At 41.4% G+C, this 18,685-nt stretch overlaps 2 protein-coding genes across 6 annotated transcripts; both read left to right on the top strand.

The window, feature by feature from the left end:
* The first annotated feature begins 1,122 nt into the window (after positions 1-1,122).
* Positions 1,123-16,697, top strand: LOC309511394 (uncharacterized protein). Of its 5 annotated transcripts, XM_082186625.1 has the most exons (8): positions 1,123-1,306; positions 2,861-2,953; positions 4,320-4,407; positions 4,928-5,269; positions 14,040-14,066; positions 14,750-14,776; positions 15,603-15,629; positions 15,729-16,697. In XM_082186625.1, the coding sequence occupies exons 4-8, from the start codon at positions 4,966-4,968 to the stop codon at positions 15,911-15,913; spliced, it is 570 nt and encodes a 189-aa protein (XP_082042751.1). In that variant the 5' UTR covers positions 1,123-1,306; positions 2,861-2,953; positions 4,320-4,407; positions 4,928-4,965; the 3' UTR covers positions 15,914-16,697. The 5 variants fall into 5 exon arrangements, with proteins under 5 accessions (XP_082042751.1, XP_082042752.1, XP_082042750.1 ...); XM_082186626.1 differs by lacking the exon at positions 2,861-2,953; XM_082186622.1 differs by lacking the exons at positions 1,123-1,306; positions 2,861-2,953; positions 4,320-4,407 and adding an exon at positions 4,449-4,836.
* Positions 5,855-14,033, top strand: LOC309511351 (uncharacterized protein). Its single transcript, XM_082186542.1, has 2 exons — positions 5,855-7,226; positions 8,248-14,033. Exon 2 carries the CDS (start codon positions 11,695-11,697, stop codon positions 13,180-13,182), a length of 1,488 nt encoding a protein of 495 aa, XP_082042668.1. The 5' UTR covers positions 5,855-7,226; positions 8,248-11,694; the 3' UTR covers positions 13,183-14,033.
* Positions 16,698-18,685: the final 1,988 nt, after the last annotated feature.

Here is an 18,685-nt window from a genome sequence, read left to right as displayed (position 1 = left end):
ATCATTTTATGATGGTTGTGTACAGGCACTGCCAACACACATTTCAGTACAATCAACCTGTAAAAGTGCATGTACCATTATATGACCCCTTTAAATTTCTAAAAGCTCTGCGAAATTTCCGGATTTCCATGCCCATATCTGGAAAGGAAACAGTCAGGTGGAAATTATAAAAGGGAAGTAAAATATGGAGAGGGGGAGAGAGGTTTTCGAGGAAGGAAAGAGAGAATCGCGACTTGCCTGAAAAAAGCTCAGTTCCAGCTCTTCTGTTTTTTTTTTTTTTCAACGTTATTTGAAAATTTCTACTACAAAAAAAAAAAAAAAAAAACCCTTCCTTATAAATACATTTGCTTTATACATGAATGGCATTAGGATAGTCTTGAATGCATTGGTATATAATATAATGAACACCAATGGCAAAGAAGTTGCAATAAGTAGAAAGAAAGTTGAGTAATTTGGAGTAATTGGGAAAGATGACTTGACATAAAAAAAAACAAAAAAACATTGCACTTCTTATAAAGAGTAGGAGTGTACTTATCAAACTCTCTCTCTCTCTCTCTCTCTCTCTCTCTCTCTCTCTCTCTCTCTCTCTCTCTCTCTCTCTCTCTCTCTCTCTCTCATCTGAATCGCGATGAGAAATGAAACTTCTCTCTTCTGCAGAATATTTCGTTTTCAGATTATGACGCGTGTCGCTCTGTCTCAAGACGCGTTTCCACCGCAGGAACTTTCCTCGGGAACTAGGGAGTTTGGACTGGTAATCTGTGTGTTTCTACTGTAGGAACCAGGGTCTAAATGCAGTTCCAGTGTAAATATTAGTGATGAGTCGTTCATGAACGATCCGTTCATTGCATCCGTCACGTCACGTGACAAATGAACGAAAGACTCGGAAGTTAAAGTAATTTTTTATGTTCCCTGTAAATTATTTTTGACTGCATTATAATGATTTCTTAATTATGAATATAAGTATTAAGAATATGATCAAGATTGCGTAGGTGGATGTGTTGGGGGAATTTGCCTGTTAAAAGTATAACATTTAAAGCCCCTTAAATGAACGAAATGACTCGAAAAAAGATTAGTTCATTTTGATGAACGAGATCGAACAAGAGAGTCAGTAAAATGATCCGAACTTCCCATCACTAGAATATTTCCCCTCCGAAAGTCCCTGGTGCGAGGAAGTAGGGGAAAACCTGGAAGAAAGTAACAAAGCAACTTCAAGTTATGACTTTCAGCCAATCACTGAGCTGCCAAATATCACGTGATTTCCTCATCGTTTCTCGTGGTGAGGTTCGGAAAGCAGTTTTCGGGCAAGGTAAGTAACCTACTGAAGCTGTACTTTTTTTCTAATTACAAGCTGTGTTTTTTCCTTTCTTGCGTCACACTAATGATCAGTCTACAGATTATTTAGTGCTGAAACACATCTTAAAGTTTGCCTTGTCAGAGTTTTTCCAGTAGGCTATACAAGTAAATCGGGTTCAAATGTCAGGAGTTCCAGTCAGGACGAAAGAAACACTTGTTTTTTTGCGCTGTTAATATGGTGACTTTTATATCTGTATCAAGAGATATCTGTCTTACTGTTTATGCCATGTCACTTTGCTATGATACTGCAAGAGGAGGCTAGAGAACAGTGGGGAGAAGACTAGACCGAGATTTGTATATTCTTTAAATAGATTAAAAAAAATTACTTTTTTTTTATTGACATTACATTTAATTTTTCCACTGTCTGTAAAGCTGCTGCAACATGTAAAAATCCCCAGTGCAGGATCAATAGTCTTATTTTATCCTAATCATGTCATAAACAATCTCCCACTTACCTTTATATATAGGCTATATATATATATATATATATATATATATAATTATAATTTTTATTATTATTATTTTATTACGGTTTTAGGTGCGCAGATTTGCATATGAGTTAGCCAGCAGATATGGCTGTAAATATCCGAGTGGACGGGATGTCACCGAGATGGTGGGAAAGGACCGGCTCACCTCCTTCATCAACGAAACAACACATTATCTGTTCGCAGACCTCAAGCCTCCAGCATGTCCCGTTCCACTCGCTTCAACAGATCAAATGTGTCCTCTTTTTTTTTTTTAACAACCTGCATCCCCTTTTGAAGCAAAGGACTGGATGAAACAGGTAAAGTTTACAATTCATTAAAACTTAAAAAAAGTTCAGTGATTCAATGATTCAGTGGTTTAAAACACAAGGAACAAATCTATTGTTATATCAAATTTAATAAACTATAGACTTTGATGATAAATACATACTGTAGCTACAGATAAATACAGATTATAAAACTATGAGGTGAATAAATATGTAGTTATAAAAATACTGTCATGGACACACACACACCTAGCTATAATAAAAACATGCAAATAAACAAAACAAAAAAATTTAATACAGATATAAAGATAAAACAATAATGTAAATAAATAAGTAACTATATACAAACACTAACATTAGTGTTGTCAAAAGTACTGACTTCGGTACCACGTCGCTACTGAAATATTACAAATGTGAGGCTTTGAGTGCTGTTGAGCAGAATCATAAACACCTCTGATTGGCCATTGTGTTCATGAGTTTATCGTATATGTCTGTGATTGGCTAGAATGATTCAAAACACTTTCAAACGCTCCCGTGCGTTGATCATTGTAGCCAATCACAGACATAACCGATAAATTCGTGAACACAATGGCCAATCAGAGGTGTTTATGAGGCTCAACAACGCTCAAAGCGTCACATTTTTTAAATTTCAGTACCGATTTGGTACTGAAGTCGGTACTTTTGACAACACTACTAGGTGTATAAACACTTACAAATGTTCATGAAAGCTCATCAAAGTGTATAATTAAATTTCAGGTACCACGACGGTCCAGGTGCCAGATAAAATGATCGCCACCAAGGGGAAGCGCCAGGTCGGTGCAGTGACCTCTGGGGAGACCTTTCGCACCGGTATTTAACTAGAACTATTTCCTAGAACTATTGGCGGAAGTTTCCGGATTTTGGACTGTTCGCACCGCAAGAACTAGGAATGATTTTAGTCCTAGGAACTCCTTTTGGAGGAACTAATTTACTAATTTGCAGTCTACTTGAGGCCCTGAGAGGACAAAGGACCTCTCTGGAAATTAACATTTGAACTGAGACACCGTTTGGTTTTTGCTTTGTCCTGAGTAATTTCTTTATGCATGCTGCTACCATGTAGATGAGCAATAACACCGTGTCCTAACGACACGCGACGCGTGATAAAATGCCTCTTTTCCATGTTAAAGGAGAACTCCAGTCAATTTTAACATTGAGCTCATTTTTTTGTACATTTGGAGTGCTGTCAGTACAGAGAACAACGACAAAAATCAGTGTTGCCTACACCGTGTTATCCTCTTTTTAAAACTTGTTGACTTCAATGGGGCAAGTTTTAAACCTGCTTTTAGCCTCTTAACATCCTTGATGTGTCATTACAAGTGCACAGGTCATGTGAGTGATTCCTTCAGAGTGAACACGGTGAATCTGACTGCAGTAGATGTGAAAGATATTAATAAAAATTATGTTTAAAAATTTTAAAAAGAGGATTTTTGTCGTTGTTCTCTGTACTGACAGCACTCCAAATTTACAAAAAAATGAGCTCAATGTTAAAATTGACCGGAGTTCTCCTTTAATCAGAGTTTTTGTCCTAACCGGCGACACGCAACGAATCTATTTTAGAAACTGTTTCTATTTTTCTGCGACATTGCGCTGGAACAACAAACACAAAGTGTGGCGATGATAATCTCAGGTACTGTTTATGTGCTTTATTTAATGTTAAAAGCGTGTAATGTGACTTTGAATATCATTTAGTGCTCCAGCTTTGTAGCTGTAAAAGCAACAATGGATAATTCACCTCAGATCTTAAAATTAAACAAATGGAAACAAGAACGTTCTTCAAACTGTGAACAAACAAGTGTATTCTTTGACAAAGATTGTTTTAGTAACTCAGTAGCCTATGTATTTGAATAATGTTTAAATGGTGTAATATTTGTGAATTTGATTATGTACTTATCCATTCTTGCGAGTGCCGTCGAGATTTCTCTCTGGTGCCGTGCACTCGCCGCGAGACTCCGCCCACACTCTGTTCTGATTGTCTGAATCTGCCCACACACTGTTCTAATTGGCTGTGGGTTTTGATTGATTTTTACTCATCTCGCAGTCGCGTCGCATCTAGTGTGTACAGACAAATTATTTGTCGCTGGAATCTTATCGCATTGCGTCTGGTTAGGACACGGTGTAAGTGTCTGTAAATTTATAAAAATGTTGACAGCGATTTTTCTCACACTGAATGTTGCAGGTCAACGGTGATTCCCTCGGACTCTCCGGTGAGAGCAGATCTGGAGGAGGAGCAACAGAAGAGGATCTGGAAATAACAGTCTTACTGTGTAGGAAATAAACATTGCATACAATTATGTGAATTTGGAAAGTTTTGTGGAATTGAAACCAAACTGGGTTGGGAGAAATATAGATGGTTGTAAATGTGTACAGCAGCTGATTTTGTATATAAACTGCTTTGCTTGGAAAATTTCTTGACATTACAGTTTGTTAGTTTGCTAACTAAGCATACAGTATCTGATGCAAACCACATCTGAGGAGAACTTTACATGGAAAGGCATGTTGTATGATGCCATTTCCTATAAATGTTTTCGTAACCAGAAAAACGGAAAAAAGCAGCAGGTAGAAAAGCTATAAAGGAAGTGAAAACAGCATTTGTGGATCAAGTCTATGAACTATTTGCATCTGTTGAGACAAAATGAAAAAATTTATTTTCTTCTGTGTAATTTGGTTTGTAAATATGCAAACCTATTCCAGTGGTAAATTATCAAACTTTAATACTTTACATAATGTCATTATTTTAAACCTTTTTATTATACTTATTACTAATTATTATAAACATCTCTCCAGATTTGTCAGTAGGAGGATCTTCTGATGTGAGAGTTCGGATGGGAGAAAACATCATTCTGAACTGCAGCATGAGAAACAGAGATGAAGTCGCCTGGTATCGTCTCAGATCTGAAGAGCTCGTTCTGCTGATTTCTGCTGAGAAGGACAAAACCGGGAGAAGACTCCTGACCACTTACAATCAGAACCGAACTCGTATGAAAATGACAGCAGACAGTTGGGTCACCAGAGTCTCTTTAACTATTTCTGGAGTAACAGAATCAGATTCAGGACTTTATTTCTATGGAATAAAGTCTGACACTCCAGAGATGCACTTCAACAAACCCATCAGACTGGAGATTGAAGGTAACAGATTTCAGTTTTTCTCATCATTGGGGGTAAGATGAGTCACTCAAGGTTTGGGATATAGCTATTTGTTATGAGAGCAGCACATGGGTAGAAGTAGTTTATATCCTAAATACATACATATACACACACACACAAAATATAAAATAATATATGTGTGTGTACTGTGTATGTATATACTGTACAAATACACACACATTCTTTGCACAACTCCATTATTTGAGTGAAAGTATAGACACTTCTGGTGAAATATTATATTATTATGTAATATATTTTATATATGTATTACAGGTAATACAAGTTAACTTTAATGATCATCATTCATAATGTCTTAATATTAATTCAAAAGCAAAACAAGTGAAAAAATAGATATTAGGGAGTGAAAAGCGTCCTCTGAGACTACCTACTGTTTACAATGGTAATTTAATATTTTTGTTTTAAATAAGTCAGTTTAAAGTCATGACTGCAGTTGCCGCAACACGTTTTACATTATTCCAAAATTAAGGATAATTTATGGCTTCAGTATCTCGCGGAAAAGAGATTCCCCATAGCGTAAGATATTACGCAGTTAAATAAGTCAAATATCTTTTGGTCACCACATTAAAAATAACATTTAAATATGATATGATGTAGTACTTGTAAGCGTTTGATTATTTCTGTCACAATACCATAGTTACTGTTAGGTAGTGTAACTACATTAAATCCATAGGGAATGTTGCTGATTTGTGGACTTAAAGCCTTCTATAACTTGTTCATTCACGGCACAGTGTTTCTCCTGGTTTCCACGTCAGTGATGTTTGATCTGATATCTATGTTTATAATAGAGAACTCTGTGCCAAATCTGAATGTTTCTCATTGGATCTCGCAGCGAGTTTATTAATTCTGTGGTTAAAGTCTGGAGCCCTGCTACCATACGACTATCTTGAACTAATTTAATACCTGTTTAAAGACTTTTCAAAGTCACTATCATACTAGAAAAGAAAGGTTTCTACATTGTGTTTATTTGACAAGATCCAGCTAAAACATATATCTGAAAGGACTTCAGGTAACATTATTAGCCCGAATATGTTTTTGCTTGTTAACTAACGTCATTGTCGAACCTTACATTTTGCCATCAACTGATCAGTGTTCAAAAAATGCTGGGAAATCATTGCACTTCATGTTACCCTACAAGTGCGATTACTGATAGGCTGTCTACAAAAAACAAACAAAAAAACAATCATGTTTTAACGAGAGAAAAAAATCATCCACTAAGTTTCAAAGTTAATTGTCTTTCAAAGAGTTAAAAGTATGACATTTGTCTTTCAAATATAGAGAAGTTAAGGTCATAAGTTTCCAGAAAAAATAATACTCAAGTGAAGTATAGATACTCTGTACAGAACTCAAGTAAATGTACTTGGTTATTGTCCACCTCTAGTCTGCATACATGTATGTATTTAAAAAATGTATTATGGGAAGTCCATAAGTTCCCGTTGCGGGGCCATATGTGGAGGGCCCACATCTCAGGTTGGGGTGCCAAATCATTCCCTTCGCCTGGGACAGAAGGTCTTTCCTCAGGGGAATTGGCCAGGGTGCTAAAAACATGGGCGTAGTGTCTGTGACGTCACCCGTCGGTTTCTGAAGAGCGTTTTTGAAGCCGTGGGCGGAGCCAGCCGTCGCCATCTTGGTAGCGCGTCACTCCCGCATAAACGAAACTGGGCAAAGAAGCGGATTAGCTGAGGTGACGTGACACTAACAGACAGCAGACAAACGGCTAGTAGTGACATCAGCAGCAATCCACCTGTCACTCAAGTGGCCACGCCCTTAATTATGCAGAACTTCAAGGCTAATATAATTTAAACGGATGAGTTATAAAAAAATTCACCCCCCTCACAGTCATCATGAAGGGCAAAATTAACTATAAAGACCAAAACCTCTTTTTGTACCAGTTTGTAAGCATATTTTTCTCTGCTGTAAAGTTGGGTATTTTAAAGGTCCCATTGCATGGATTATTTTATTATTTTAGAATGTTTCCAGGGGTGCCCTTATAATGTTAGTATGTTTTTTAAATCAAAAGTTGTTATAATTTAGAAATAAAAGGCATATTTCCTAGCCTGATTTCATCCTCTGATTTGAACACTCTGTTTGAAGGGGCGTGTCTGCTGTGAGACTTCAATGTAAACGCCCACTGCTGTGATTGGCTGACATGCTTGCATATGAAATATCTGGCATTACATGTGGAACTATCTGGAAAACTTTTACTATTACAGCTATTATACGTTTTTAATATTACAGCTATCAGGATTAACGAATCGTGAGAAGTTTTTTTAAGTATTTAGATCTATTCCCATCACATAAAAGGTTGCAGTGATGAGCATTGAGCAGATGACAGCCTGTTGATCGCATGAAAAAAGATCTTATCATTGCAACGCAGTTTCTGCACTCTCACTAATGATTTCACCAATGCAAACATGAGGTAAGTACAGTAAGAGCTTCATTGTGCAGTGTAACAGCGTCATTGATTTCATAACGAGTTTTGGCAAGTGTCCAGATCACTAAAAATCACTACTTACTGCTTGCTGGAATATAGTTGAAATTGCCCCCTTCGTCAGTATGAAACGCTGAGTGAAGCCTGCTTGATATTGTCCCAGGTTAGAAAAACAGTCCGTGGTGAAATGGACAGAGCAAATTAACAACTTCAAATTAAACTTTTGCGGTATCCGATTATAGATAAACATCAACCACGCCTGTTGACATTTCGCTATCAATACGCCTGTATTCCTGTGGGCGGAGGTTAGTCAAAAAACTGTTCTAGTGACGTCATTAAAGAAGGAAGTAGAGGGATGTAGTCCAAACTGGCCGTTCGATGTAGGCGACTTCTGTTAAATAAAATATCTCGCTTGGCATTGAACTTTGAGCTTTATAATTGTACAGATATTATTTATACTCTAACAACAACATTACACACTAGCTAAAGTTTGAAACATGGGATCACGAAGAACGGGACCTTTAACATGCGTTTCTATGGGATTGAGTCTCTTTTGGAGTCTGTCTCTAGTGGCCAGTCGATGAACTGCAGTTTAAGCTTGGATATAGCGCATCCCTGTTCTTCGAGAAGAATATTGGGCAGTGAGAGTCATATATTTGGCACCAAAGCATTCTTAGCCAGCTGAAAACGCCTAGCTGTGGACGTGGCGCGTCAGAGCGTTTTGGCAGCGTAATGTTCTATTTTAAATTTTTTTCCGTTGAGACGCTTTGCTCGCTATGATACAGAATACCCGCAGAAGTGTTACTAGTATTTCATTTAACAGATCGTTTGTTTCTGTGTTGTTTCTAAATAAAATGTCGATACTATGTAATGTAATTGCTCTGGCTGTTGTTTAAAAAAAAATTTGTTCCGTTATTATGCGTGTTGTTGGCGTCTGTTGACGTTGTACAAGCAGAATGTGGCGGTTGGTCGGAGTGGTATTAGTCCCGCCCCTCCTCCACTGTGATTGGACGGTTGGGTAAAAAGTGACAGTGATGAGCACTGCGTTTTACCCAAAGTTGAACATTCTTCAACTCTTGGCGACCGGTAAAAAGCGTTGAGCGCTCAGCGCTTCAGCGTGAAAAAGACGCTTAGCGCCTCTAAAACAATTGGAAAAATATGTCTAAAACAGAACCACACCGCCAGTACAACTGTATGCTAATCGTATTTGACGATAGTGGTCCTGACAGAAAAGGGAGTTTTCCCCCCATCCTAGCGATGCAATACGAGTGAACCGTATCTATGGGGAACTAGGCATCTCTCAGTGGTTGATTCAAAGTATTAAGCAAAACAAAGTATTAAGAAACTTTTGAACTGGATCATTTGTAGGGGTGTAAAAATATATCGTGTCACAATATTTCACTATACAAAAATGCATTAATATGTATCGTGGATAGTGACAATATGTATAGTGTATAGTTCACCCAAAATAAAAATTACAGTGTGAGAAAAAATTCAGTTCTCTTACGAGAGGTTCTCTCGTACTGCGTAATATCTTACGCTATGGGGAATCTCTTTTCCGCGAGATACTGAAGCCATAAATTATCCTTAATTTTGGAATAATGTAAAACGTGTTGCGGCAACTGCAGCAGCCTATCGGAAGGCCCCATCATGACGTCAGCTCCAATGGGGGCGCTTCGCACCCACTGCGTCACGTCCCGCCGAAACGGGCGTGGCCTTGGGCTATAAATATAGCTTCGAGAGGCTGGTTTAGCTGATTTTTATCTCTTCAGCGGAACTCACGCATCGCTGGATCCTGAGAGAAAGAAGCCGCGCCATCAGAAAAAGCCTTTTCAGCGGGACGAGCCACTGCATCTGAAGCCGCTGGCCGCGCCGCCTTCAGTCGCCGTTCCTGCTGGTCTATCCGGCATAATATACTTATGTAATAATATTTCGTCGAGACTGCACCTCTGCCCGCTGCGGTGCCGCGCCGTAAAGCTCCGTGCTCAGCGGGTCCCGGAACCTCCTCCAACCCGCAAAGGCTCGCCGGTTCGCCCGCCAGCTTCGCCGCCTGCTTCGCTCGAGTCTCTCACTGACGGACAGCGGCCGCCGCCTGCCGCCGCTTCCGTCATAGATCCATCCACGAAGAAGCCGCGTTTATGGAGGATTACAGCTGCTCTATCCTGGCGTCGAGCAGTAAGGAATGGTTGTCCCTCTCCCCCTGTTCGAGCCGCGCAAACTGCGCCGCTCACGTTGGATGTCAGAAGCGGACGGTCACACGGCTAGCTCTCTTTACGTCATAGGAGAGCGCCCCCGCGCTCAGTTCGCGCGCGTCACTCACCGGCGAAAGGAGAAAAGAGTGTTTTAGTCCCGCCGAGGCTGGACCAACCTCCATTTCTCAGTTCCCTCCCAAGTTCAGGCGACTGGAAATGTCAATATTGCAGTGAATGAGACTGCTGTAATACACGCACGCCTGCAAACAAACGCCGTCACAAGACATGATGACGCTCTCTGGATGGATGTTTTCCTTCAAAGGGGCTAGTTTTTCTTTACGTTACAAGAAAGCTACCCCGCCCCTCGACGGTGTTCAAGTCCCGCTCTGGCCAGACTTCCACCAAAACTTCTCGCTCGTTCAGTTCCAGAAAATGCGACTGTTCCAGTGTATTCTGCAGTAAACAAGCCGGTACCATGGCCCGCTTGCCTGCACACAAACGCCGCTTTTACGGCGACCCAGATGAATCTCTCAAAGAGTGTTTTTCCTGGTATTCCGGCCACGGCCGATTTTGTTAATGAGTGTAGTAAAAATACCCACTGTCCAGTGCCCATTCCAACACACAGACACAGCCCGCCCCACAGGGCTCGCGCACATAAAATCGACTCATGTCGATTGCGCAATAAATGTAGTGAATGTGCCCACGTCCCAGTGCCCACAAACACTACACACTGCATGTCTCTCGGTTTCTGTAAAAACGAAACCAACACACATACAGTCAGCTCAAGCCAACGGTGTTTTCAGTGTTGTAAATGTGCCCGCTGCCCGCGCCCACATTCACTCACAGACATGACGAGCCCCACGGGTTCCCCCCCGCTCGCTCTCTCTCAGCTACCCGCCATAAGAGAGCCGAGCGCGGGCAGGCTGCCCGCTTTGATCAGCGCGCCCCCCGCCTCGAACGCTGCAAGTTCTATGTTACAGCATACCGAAGCTCTCCGGCCGCCACTATGTCACGGCCAGAGCCCAGATCTCATTCAACCCCTAGCTATTCATGCAAATGCGTGGGCAAAGCTTCCTGGGGTATCAGAATGGGTGCTGAACATTATAGAAAGAGGCTATTCGCTACAGTTCGCTCGACGCCCCCCCGCCGTTGCACGGTGCGAATCGAAACCACGGTAGAAAAGGAAGTAGCACATCTACTTCGAACCGAAATTGCGAAACTGTTGAGCAAAGGGACCATAGAGCCTTTATCTCAAGCTCAGAGCGAAGGGGGTCTGTACAGCAGATATTTTCTGGTACCGAAAAAAAAACAAAAAAAACGGGGGTCTCAGACCCATTCTAGATCTAAGGCAGCTGAACAAAGCGCTTTCAAAACGCCGGTTCAGAATCAGAGGATATCTTTTCTGGGCACAGATCTGGACTCGCTGTCTATGACAGCTCAGCTATCGCCACAGCGCAGACTGGATATGCAGCGCATGACGGAAACCTTCCACCGCGACACTATAGTCCCGCTCAGAAAGTTTCAAAGGATGCTGGGTCTCATGGCCTCAGCATCATCAGTACTTCAGTTGGGTCTGCTTCGAATGCGCCCACTGCAGTTCTGTCTAAAAGCGCGAGTACCGCGCCGAGCGTGGACCTCCGGTCTTTTTCGCCTCAAGGTCGATCAGAAATGCGTCTCAGCTCTGAAACCTTGGAAAGCGATCGACTGGTACCAGTCAGGTGTAAGCCTGGGGACTTCCTCGAGTCTACGGATGCCTCCACCTCGGGATGGGGAGCGCTGCTCGAGGGCAGACCGTTCTTTGGCCAGTGGTCAGAACGGGAAAAGCTTCTACACATAAACTGCTTGGAAATGGTGGCAGTCGACAACGCGCTGAGGCGCTTTCATCCCCAGATAACAGGACACCCCGTCTTGGTCAGTTCGGACAACATGTCAGTGGTAGCCTACATAAATCGCCAGGGAGGTATCAGGTCCCGAAACCTTTACAGGCTGACGGAACGCCTCCTGGTCTGGGATCAGCACAATCTGCGCTCGCTGAGAGCAGCGCACGTGCCTGGCCACCTGAATGTGGAACCAGACAGACTGTCCAGGAACAAAGTTCCAGCAGGAAAATGGTCTCTACACCCACAGACAGTCCAACTGCTGTGGGAGACATTCGGCAGAGCGGAAGTAGACCTGTTTGCGTCTCAAGAAAACGCTCACTGTCCGGTGTTTTTCTCCAAGAGCAGGGATGCGCTGGCCCACATCTGGCCCCGCTGCCCGCTCTATGCCTTTCCCCCCATCGTGCTCCTACCTCAGGTGTTAGAGCGGATCAGGGAAAACGGATGCTCAGTGCTACTAGTGGCTCCGTTCTGGAAGAACCAGGCTTGGTTCCCAGTTCTGATGCAGCTGACGAGCGCTGCCCCATGGCAGATACCAGTGAGGAGGGACTTCCTCTCTCAGGCCAGGGGCTTGATCTGGCATCCTCGCCCGGAGCTTTGGTCCCTACATGCGTGGGCCATCAACGGGTAAACACGATCATGCAGGCTAGGGCCCCCTCCACGAGACGGCTCTATTCCTCAAAATGGTCTATGTTCTCTAGCTGGTGCACAGCCCGTGGCTTTTCACCCCCAAATTGTGAGGTGACGGAGGTTCTCTCCTTCCTACAAGAGCTATTGGATGAGGGCAGAGCCCCATCCACGCTCAAGGTTTACGTGGCGGCTATAGCAGCGTTTACTGAACCGATGCTTGGCCAGTCACTTGGAAGGAACGATCTGGTCATTCGCTTCCTTAGAGGAGCTAAGAGGTTAAACCCTCCCAGACCTCCCTCAGTTCCCATGTGGGACCTTTCTACGGTCTTGGAGGCCATGAAGGGTGCCCCTTTTGAGCCGATCCAATCAACGGATATCAAACACTTGTCTTTCAAGACAGTGTTTCTTCTGGCTCTCGCTTCAGTAAAGCGTATAGCGGACTTACAAGCGCTCTCAGTGAGCGCGACATGTATGGAGTTTAAGCCAAATGACTCGAAAGTCATACTCAAACCGAGGCACGGGTACGTTTCTAAATCCCTCAACACACCGTTCAGGGCTCAGGTGATTTCCCTGTCAGCCCTACCGGTCTCTAACGAGGAAAAGGACGCTAGCTTCCTTTGCCCGGTCAGGGCATTAAGAGCTTATGTGTCTCGCTCGTCTGTCTTCAGACAGACAGAGCAGCTCTTTGTCTCGTTCAGCGGACGTTCTAAGGGACTTGCCGTGTCGAAACAGAGCCTATCAATATAATTGCTCCTTATAAGATGCTATTTATTACAGGAATGATGCTATTCTAGCCCCTCTTCCTGGACTCTCTGTGAGTCCCTGATGATCGTGTACTATATGAGCCCGGGCACTTGCCCTTGGGACTTTGGTACTGGATCTCAGCATGCACGGCGTTTTACACTGTGTTCCCCATAGCGTAAGATTTTACGCAGTACGAGAGAACCTCTCGTAAGAGAACGTACTCGGTTACTAACGTAACCTCGGTTCTCTCTAGAAGAGGGAACGAGTACGTCAGTAACCGAGTACGTTTTACAGAGTTTTAGTGTCAATACTACATTAAACTACTATATATAATGTTGAATTTAATGAATAATTTTTTTATTGGTGAATATTTGTGGGTCCTGATAATGACAAATGTCTGATGTTACCAGTGAAAAGTGGCCGTCATTATCATAAATATATCTTGTCAGAGTTCAAGCAAATTCGTCTAAAATAATTATGTATTTTCATCTTCAGAATCATGAATATTGTTATTCTGGTGTCTCTATTGTCCTGTGCTTTGGGTTTCCAGCACAAGTTCAAGAATATTCATTTACACACACAATGTAATATCAAATTAGCATTTTACAGAAATTTTTTTGTTAACCTTTTATCATATGTCTTGGAGTATCGCAATAATATGGTATCGTGAGTTCAGTATCGTGATATGTATCGAATCGTGACATGAGGGGATCGTTACACCACTAATCATTTGTGTAAATTCAGTTATTTGTTTTGTGCACTATAAACATCTGTTAAAAACTTTAAGACTTTCAGAAACACCGTTTAAATAGATTTCTGTGTTTTTAATAAAGTGACATATATGTGTCTTTCTTAAACAGAACTGCCAAAAGAAGAGGACATCACAGGTAACATCTTGGTTGTTTAATTGATTATGTGGAAATCCAGCACTTCTTCTAACACTGTCTGGTTGTGTATGAATGTGAATAACTCTTCTGTCTCTGTAGATAGAGTGAGAGATAGAAAGAGTGAGAGAGAGAAGATTTTCTCAATGTTTCGATTTTTGTTTTGCCCCCTCAGATTCCAGATTTTCAATAGTTGTTTCTCAGCCAAATATTGTCCTATCCTAACAAACCAGACATCAATGGAAAGCTTATTTTTTCAGCTTTCAAATGATGTATAAAGTTCAGTTTCAAAACGTTTTCAAAATTACCCAAAATTACCCATGTGACTGGTTTTGTGGTCCAGGGTCACACACACACACACACACACACACACATATATATATATATATATATATATATATAAGAAAAAAGAGTGCATGTACTTGTTTGTAGATTAAATATTAAACTGGGAAGGGCAATAGCACTTGCATATTGTTGTCCTACTGTTAGTTTCGTCTGCTAAATGAATAAATGTAATGTAAATATATAAATGCCTCATTCATTCATTCATTTGTGTAAATTCAGTTGTTTTGTGCACTAATAAACATCTGTTTAAAAAAATTATTTTAAAGACTTTCAGAAACATTATGTTAAAATAGATTTCTGTGTTTTTAATAAAGTGACATATATTTGTCTTTCTTAAACAGAACTGCCAAAAGAAGAGGACATCACAGGTAACATCTTGGTTGTTTAATTGATTTTTGTGGAAATCTGGATCACGTCACCCATCTCGAGTCACACGGGGATATTTGAGGCAATAGCCAACAATACATTGAATGGGTCAAAATTATCGATTTTTCTTTTATGCCAAAAATCATTAGGATATTAAGTAAAGATCATGTTCCATGAAGATATTTTGTAAATTTCCTACCATAAATATACAAAACATTTATTTTTGTGAGTGAATGCAGCAAAATCGCCAACATAAATTAATAACTTTAAAGGCGATTTTTTCATTGTTTAGATTTTTTTGCACCCTCAGATTCCAGATTTACAATAGTTGTATTTCGGCTAAATATTGTCCTATCCTAACAAACCGTACATCAATGGAAAGATTATTTATTCAGCTTTCAGATGATGTATAAATCTCAATTTAAAAAAAATGACCCATGTGACTGGTTTTGTGGTCCAGGGTCACACACACAAATATATATATATATATATAAAGAAAAAAGAGTGCATGTACTTTTTTGTAGATTAAAGATTAAACTGGGAAGGGCAATAGCACTTGCATATTGTTGTCCTAATGTTAGTTTCACTGCTTCTCTTGTTCTCATTTGTAAGTCGCTTTGGATAAAACCGTCTGCTAAATTAATAAATGTAATGTAAATATAAAAGCGCTATATAAATGCCTCATTCATTCATTCATTTGTGTAAATTCAGTTATTTGTTTTGTGCACTATAAACATCTGTTAAAAAACTTTAAGACTTTCAGATACACCGTTTAAACAGATTTGTGTGTTTTTAATAAAGTGACATATATTTGTCTTTCTTAAACAGAACTGCCAAAAGAAGAGGACATCACAGGTAACATCTTGGCTGTTTAATTGATTATATGGAAATCCAGCTCTACTTCTAAAACTGTCTGGTTGTGTATAAATGTGAATAACTCTTCTGTCTCTGTAGATGGGGTGACGGAGCGTGTGTTGATGTTCGCTGTTGTTGGACTGGCTGTGTTTGTGTTTCTTCTGACTATAGTCGTCGCAGGAGTGATCAATTACCATCGTGGACAGCAGAAAGGGTGGAGAGATGCGAAACAAGAAGCTCTGATGAATCAAAAAAAAAAAACTAACCCTTATTTGACAATCTGAGCTTTGCACTGCCAGTAAAATCAGCATCACTGTATCACAGCATTACAGCATCATTATTAAAATAGACAGCTGTGTTTCAGATGACTTTATCTGTTCACAAGATTTCACCATCAGTTTAGAAAACCTGAGATGTGGCAAATGGTGCTTTTTCCAGCAACAGTGAAAGAAATCATTAACAGTTGAGGTGATTATTAATTTTTTGTGGTTCATTTGTGTGTCGATGATATTTAGTTCAACATGAAAGCACTGCGTCACTACCTTTAATGCAATATTTATTAATTCAACATATATAAACAATATTCAAGCTTAGAGTTCAAGCAGTGTGCAGTTTTTACATGTAAAGAATGAGCTCAAAAAAGATCAGCAGACTTTCTTGAATATCGTTAGACTGCATCTTTAGACATTATATGTTTATCTGGACTGATGAGCATTCACTTGCACACATAAGCTGAGTTTGAGAAAATAGAAATACAAACTGTTTTATGGAAAATAAAGCTTGCTTAAAAATGTAAAAAAGGAGACCCAATAAGGTCCAGCTAGGACCAAGGAGCAGGACCGGAGCACACAACGTTTTAAAGGATTTTTTATTGGTGCAAAACGACTAACGTTTCAACGCCTATGCGTCTTCTTCAGAGTCAAAACTTGGGTCTCCTCTTTTGATTTTTGCGTCCTGTTCCGTGAGCACCAACCAGGCTAAAGCGCAAGTGACCCCTTTCTACTGCCTTGCTTAAAAATGTGTTTTGATCAAATAAACAGCAGTAAAACTAATACATTTGATGTGTTTGTGCATTTTCTGTCAGGGAATGTTATCATTACTAATGCTAAACCTCCTTACACACGTTTAAAGACGATGTCAGATCTGCCATCACACTCGGAGACACAAAAAAGGTTAATCTTTTGTTGTTTTTATTTATTTTATTGGTTATTTTGTTTATTTGTTCATGAATTCCATTATGTTTTACAATATATATGTAAATCAGAGAAATCCAAATTTTCTCAGGGGAGCATGCCCCTGAGCCCCCTTAAGTCACCCAACTATCAAGCCTGGTGTTTTTGAAACAAACGCCCCTGCCTGCAGCACTGTATTCACCTTATTTTCGAACGCGGAAGTAAATATGGGTTCAGTATCGGTTTTTGTGCGGCACTTCCGTTTCCTCGCTTCCCTGGGCTAACTAACGATATCAATCGCGAAGGATTATGCAGAATTGACAGAAAAATGTTACGCATAACGTAGCAGATGAATACAACAAAGAACTAAAGCCCCGCCTCACCCAGTTTGGGTACCGGACCTGGTTGAAAACACTCATGTATCTAGCTGGCAGATTGCCAAAACTTCGCCGGCGCCTTCAGCACCGCCCTAAACACGATCGAGCCAACGCTGGACTAATATATCTATGGAGGTATTTTGTCATGTCAAATTTATTAATAATGCCATCAGAATGCAACCAAAGCACAGGATAGCAATAAGTAGATGGCTATAAATAATTGTAAATCATACAAAAATAAACGCCATTATGCCATGATGACTAATTATGACCGCCGCTAGCGTAGCTAGCGAAAGCGATCATATAGGGATTGTCAAAGTTTTTTTTTTTTTTTTTTTTGTCACCTTACTGAATTTTCCGTCAACGATACCAGGGACACCGAAGCACCGGGGAACATGAAATTTGGTGGGCATGTAGCCCCACTAGACTTCTAAGGAAAAATTTTGTTTGGTCCCCGGGGGCCACTCCCCCCCCGCGCTGGGCCCCCCCCAAACCCCCAAAAATGCAGTTTTTCCTAAATAACTACCTGAACCGTGGCACCGAGGATGAAGAAATTTTTATGGTATGTTGGTCTACTAGACTTTTACGGAAAAATTTCGTTTGGTCCCCGGGGGCCACTTCCCCCCCCGCGCTGGGGCCCCCTTAAATTTTTCGTCAACGATACCAGGGACACCGAAACACCGGGGAACATGAAATTTGGTGGGCATGTAGCCCCACTAGACTTCTAAGGAAAAATTTCGTTTGGTCCCCGGGGGCCACTCCCCCCCCGCGCTGGGCCCCCCCAAACCCCAAAAAATGCAGTTTTTCCTAAATAACTACCTGAACCGTGGCACCGAGGATGAAGAAATTTTTATGGTATGTTCGTCTACTAGACTTTTACGGAAAAATTTCGTTTGGTCCCCGGGGGCCACTTCCCCCCCCGCGCTGGGGCCCCCGTAAATTTTTCGTCAACGATACCAGGGACACCGAAGCACCGGGGAACATGAAATTTGGTGGGCATGTAGCCCCACTAGACTTCTACGGAAAAATTTCGTTTGGTCCCCGGGGGCCACTCCCCCCCCGCGCTGGGCCCCCCCAAACCCCCAAAAATGCTGTTTTTCCTAAATAACTACCTGAACCGTGGCACCGAGGATGAAGAAATTTTTATGGTATGTTCGTCTACTAGACTTTTACGGAAAAATTTCGTTTGGTCCCCGGGGGCCACTTCCCCCCCCGCGCTGGGGCCCCCGTAAATTTTTCGTCAACGATACCAGGGACACCGAAGCACCGGGGAACATGAAATTTGGTGGGCATGTAGCCCCACTAGACTTCTACGGAAAAATTTCGTTTGGTCCCCGGGGGCCACTCCCCCCCCCGCGCTGGGCCCCCCCAAACCCAAAAAAATGCAGTTTTTCCTAAATAACTACCTGAGCCGTGGCACCGAGGATGAAGACATTTTTATGGTATGTTGGTCTACTAGACTTTTACGGAAAAATTTCGTTTGGTCCCCGGGGGCCACTTCCCCCCC

Source organism: Leuciscus leuciscus (genome assembly GCF_965113295.1).
Source record: "Leuciscus leuciscus genome assembly, chromosome: 12".
NCBI classification, from domain to species: Eukaryota; Metazoa; Chordata; class Actinopteri; order Cypriniformes; family Leuciscidae; genus Leuciscus; species Leuciscus leuciscus.
Note: the sequence above shows the minus strand (reverse complement) of the source record. Positions and strands in the feature narration are given on the sequence as shown.

Coding starts and splice junctions, on each gene's coding strand:
- LOC309511394 (XM_082186622.1), top strand. CDS start 4,776: ATGAAAAAATTTATTTTCTTCTGTGTAATTTGGTTTGTAAATATGCAA. Junction 4,837..4,927: donor TATGCAAACCTATTCCAGTG/GTAAATTATCAA, acceptor ACATCTCTCCAG/ATTTGTCAGTAGGAGGATCT. Junction 15,630..15,728: donor AAAAGAAGAGGACATCACAG/GTAACATCTTGG, acceptor CTGTCTCTGTAG/ATGGGGTGACGGAGCGTGTG.
- LOC309511351 (XM_082186542.1), top strand. CDS start 11,695: ATGGGGAGCGCTGCTCGAGGGCAGACCGTTCTTTGGCCAGTGGTCAGA.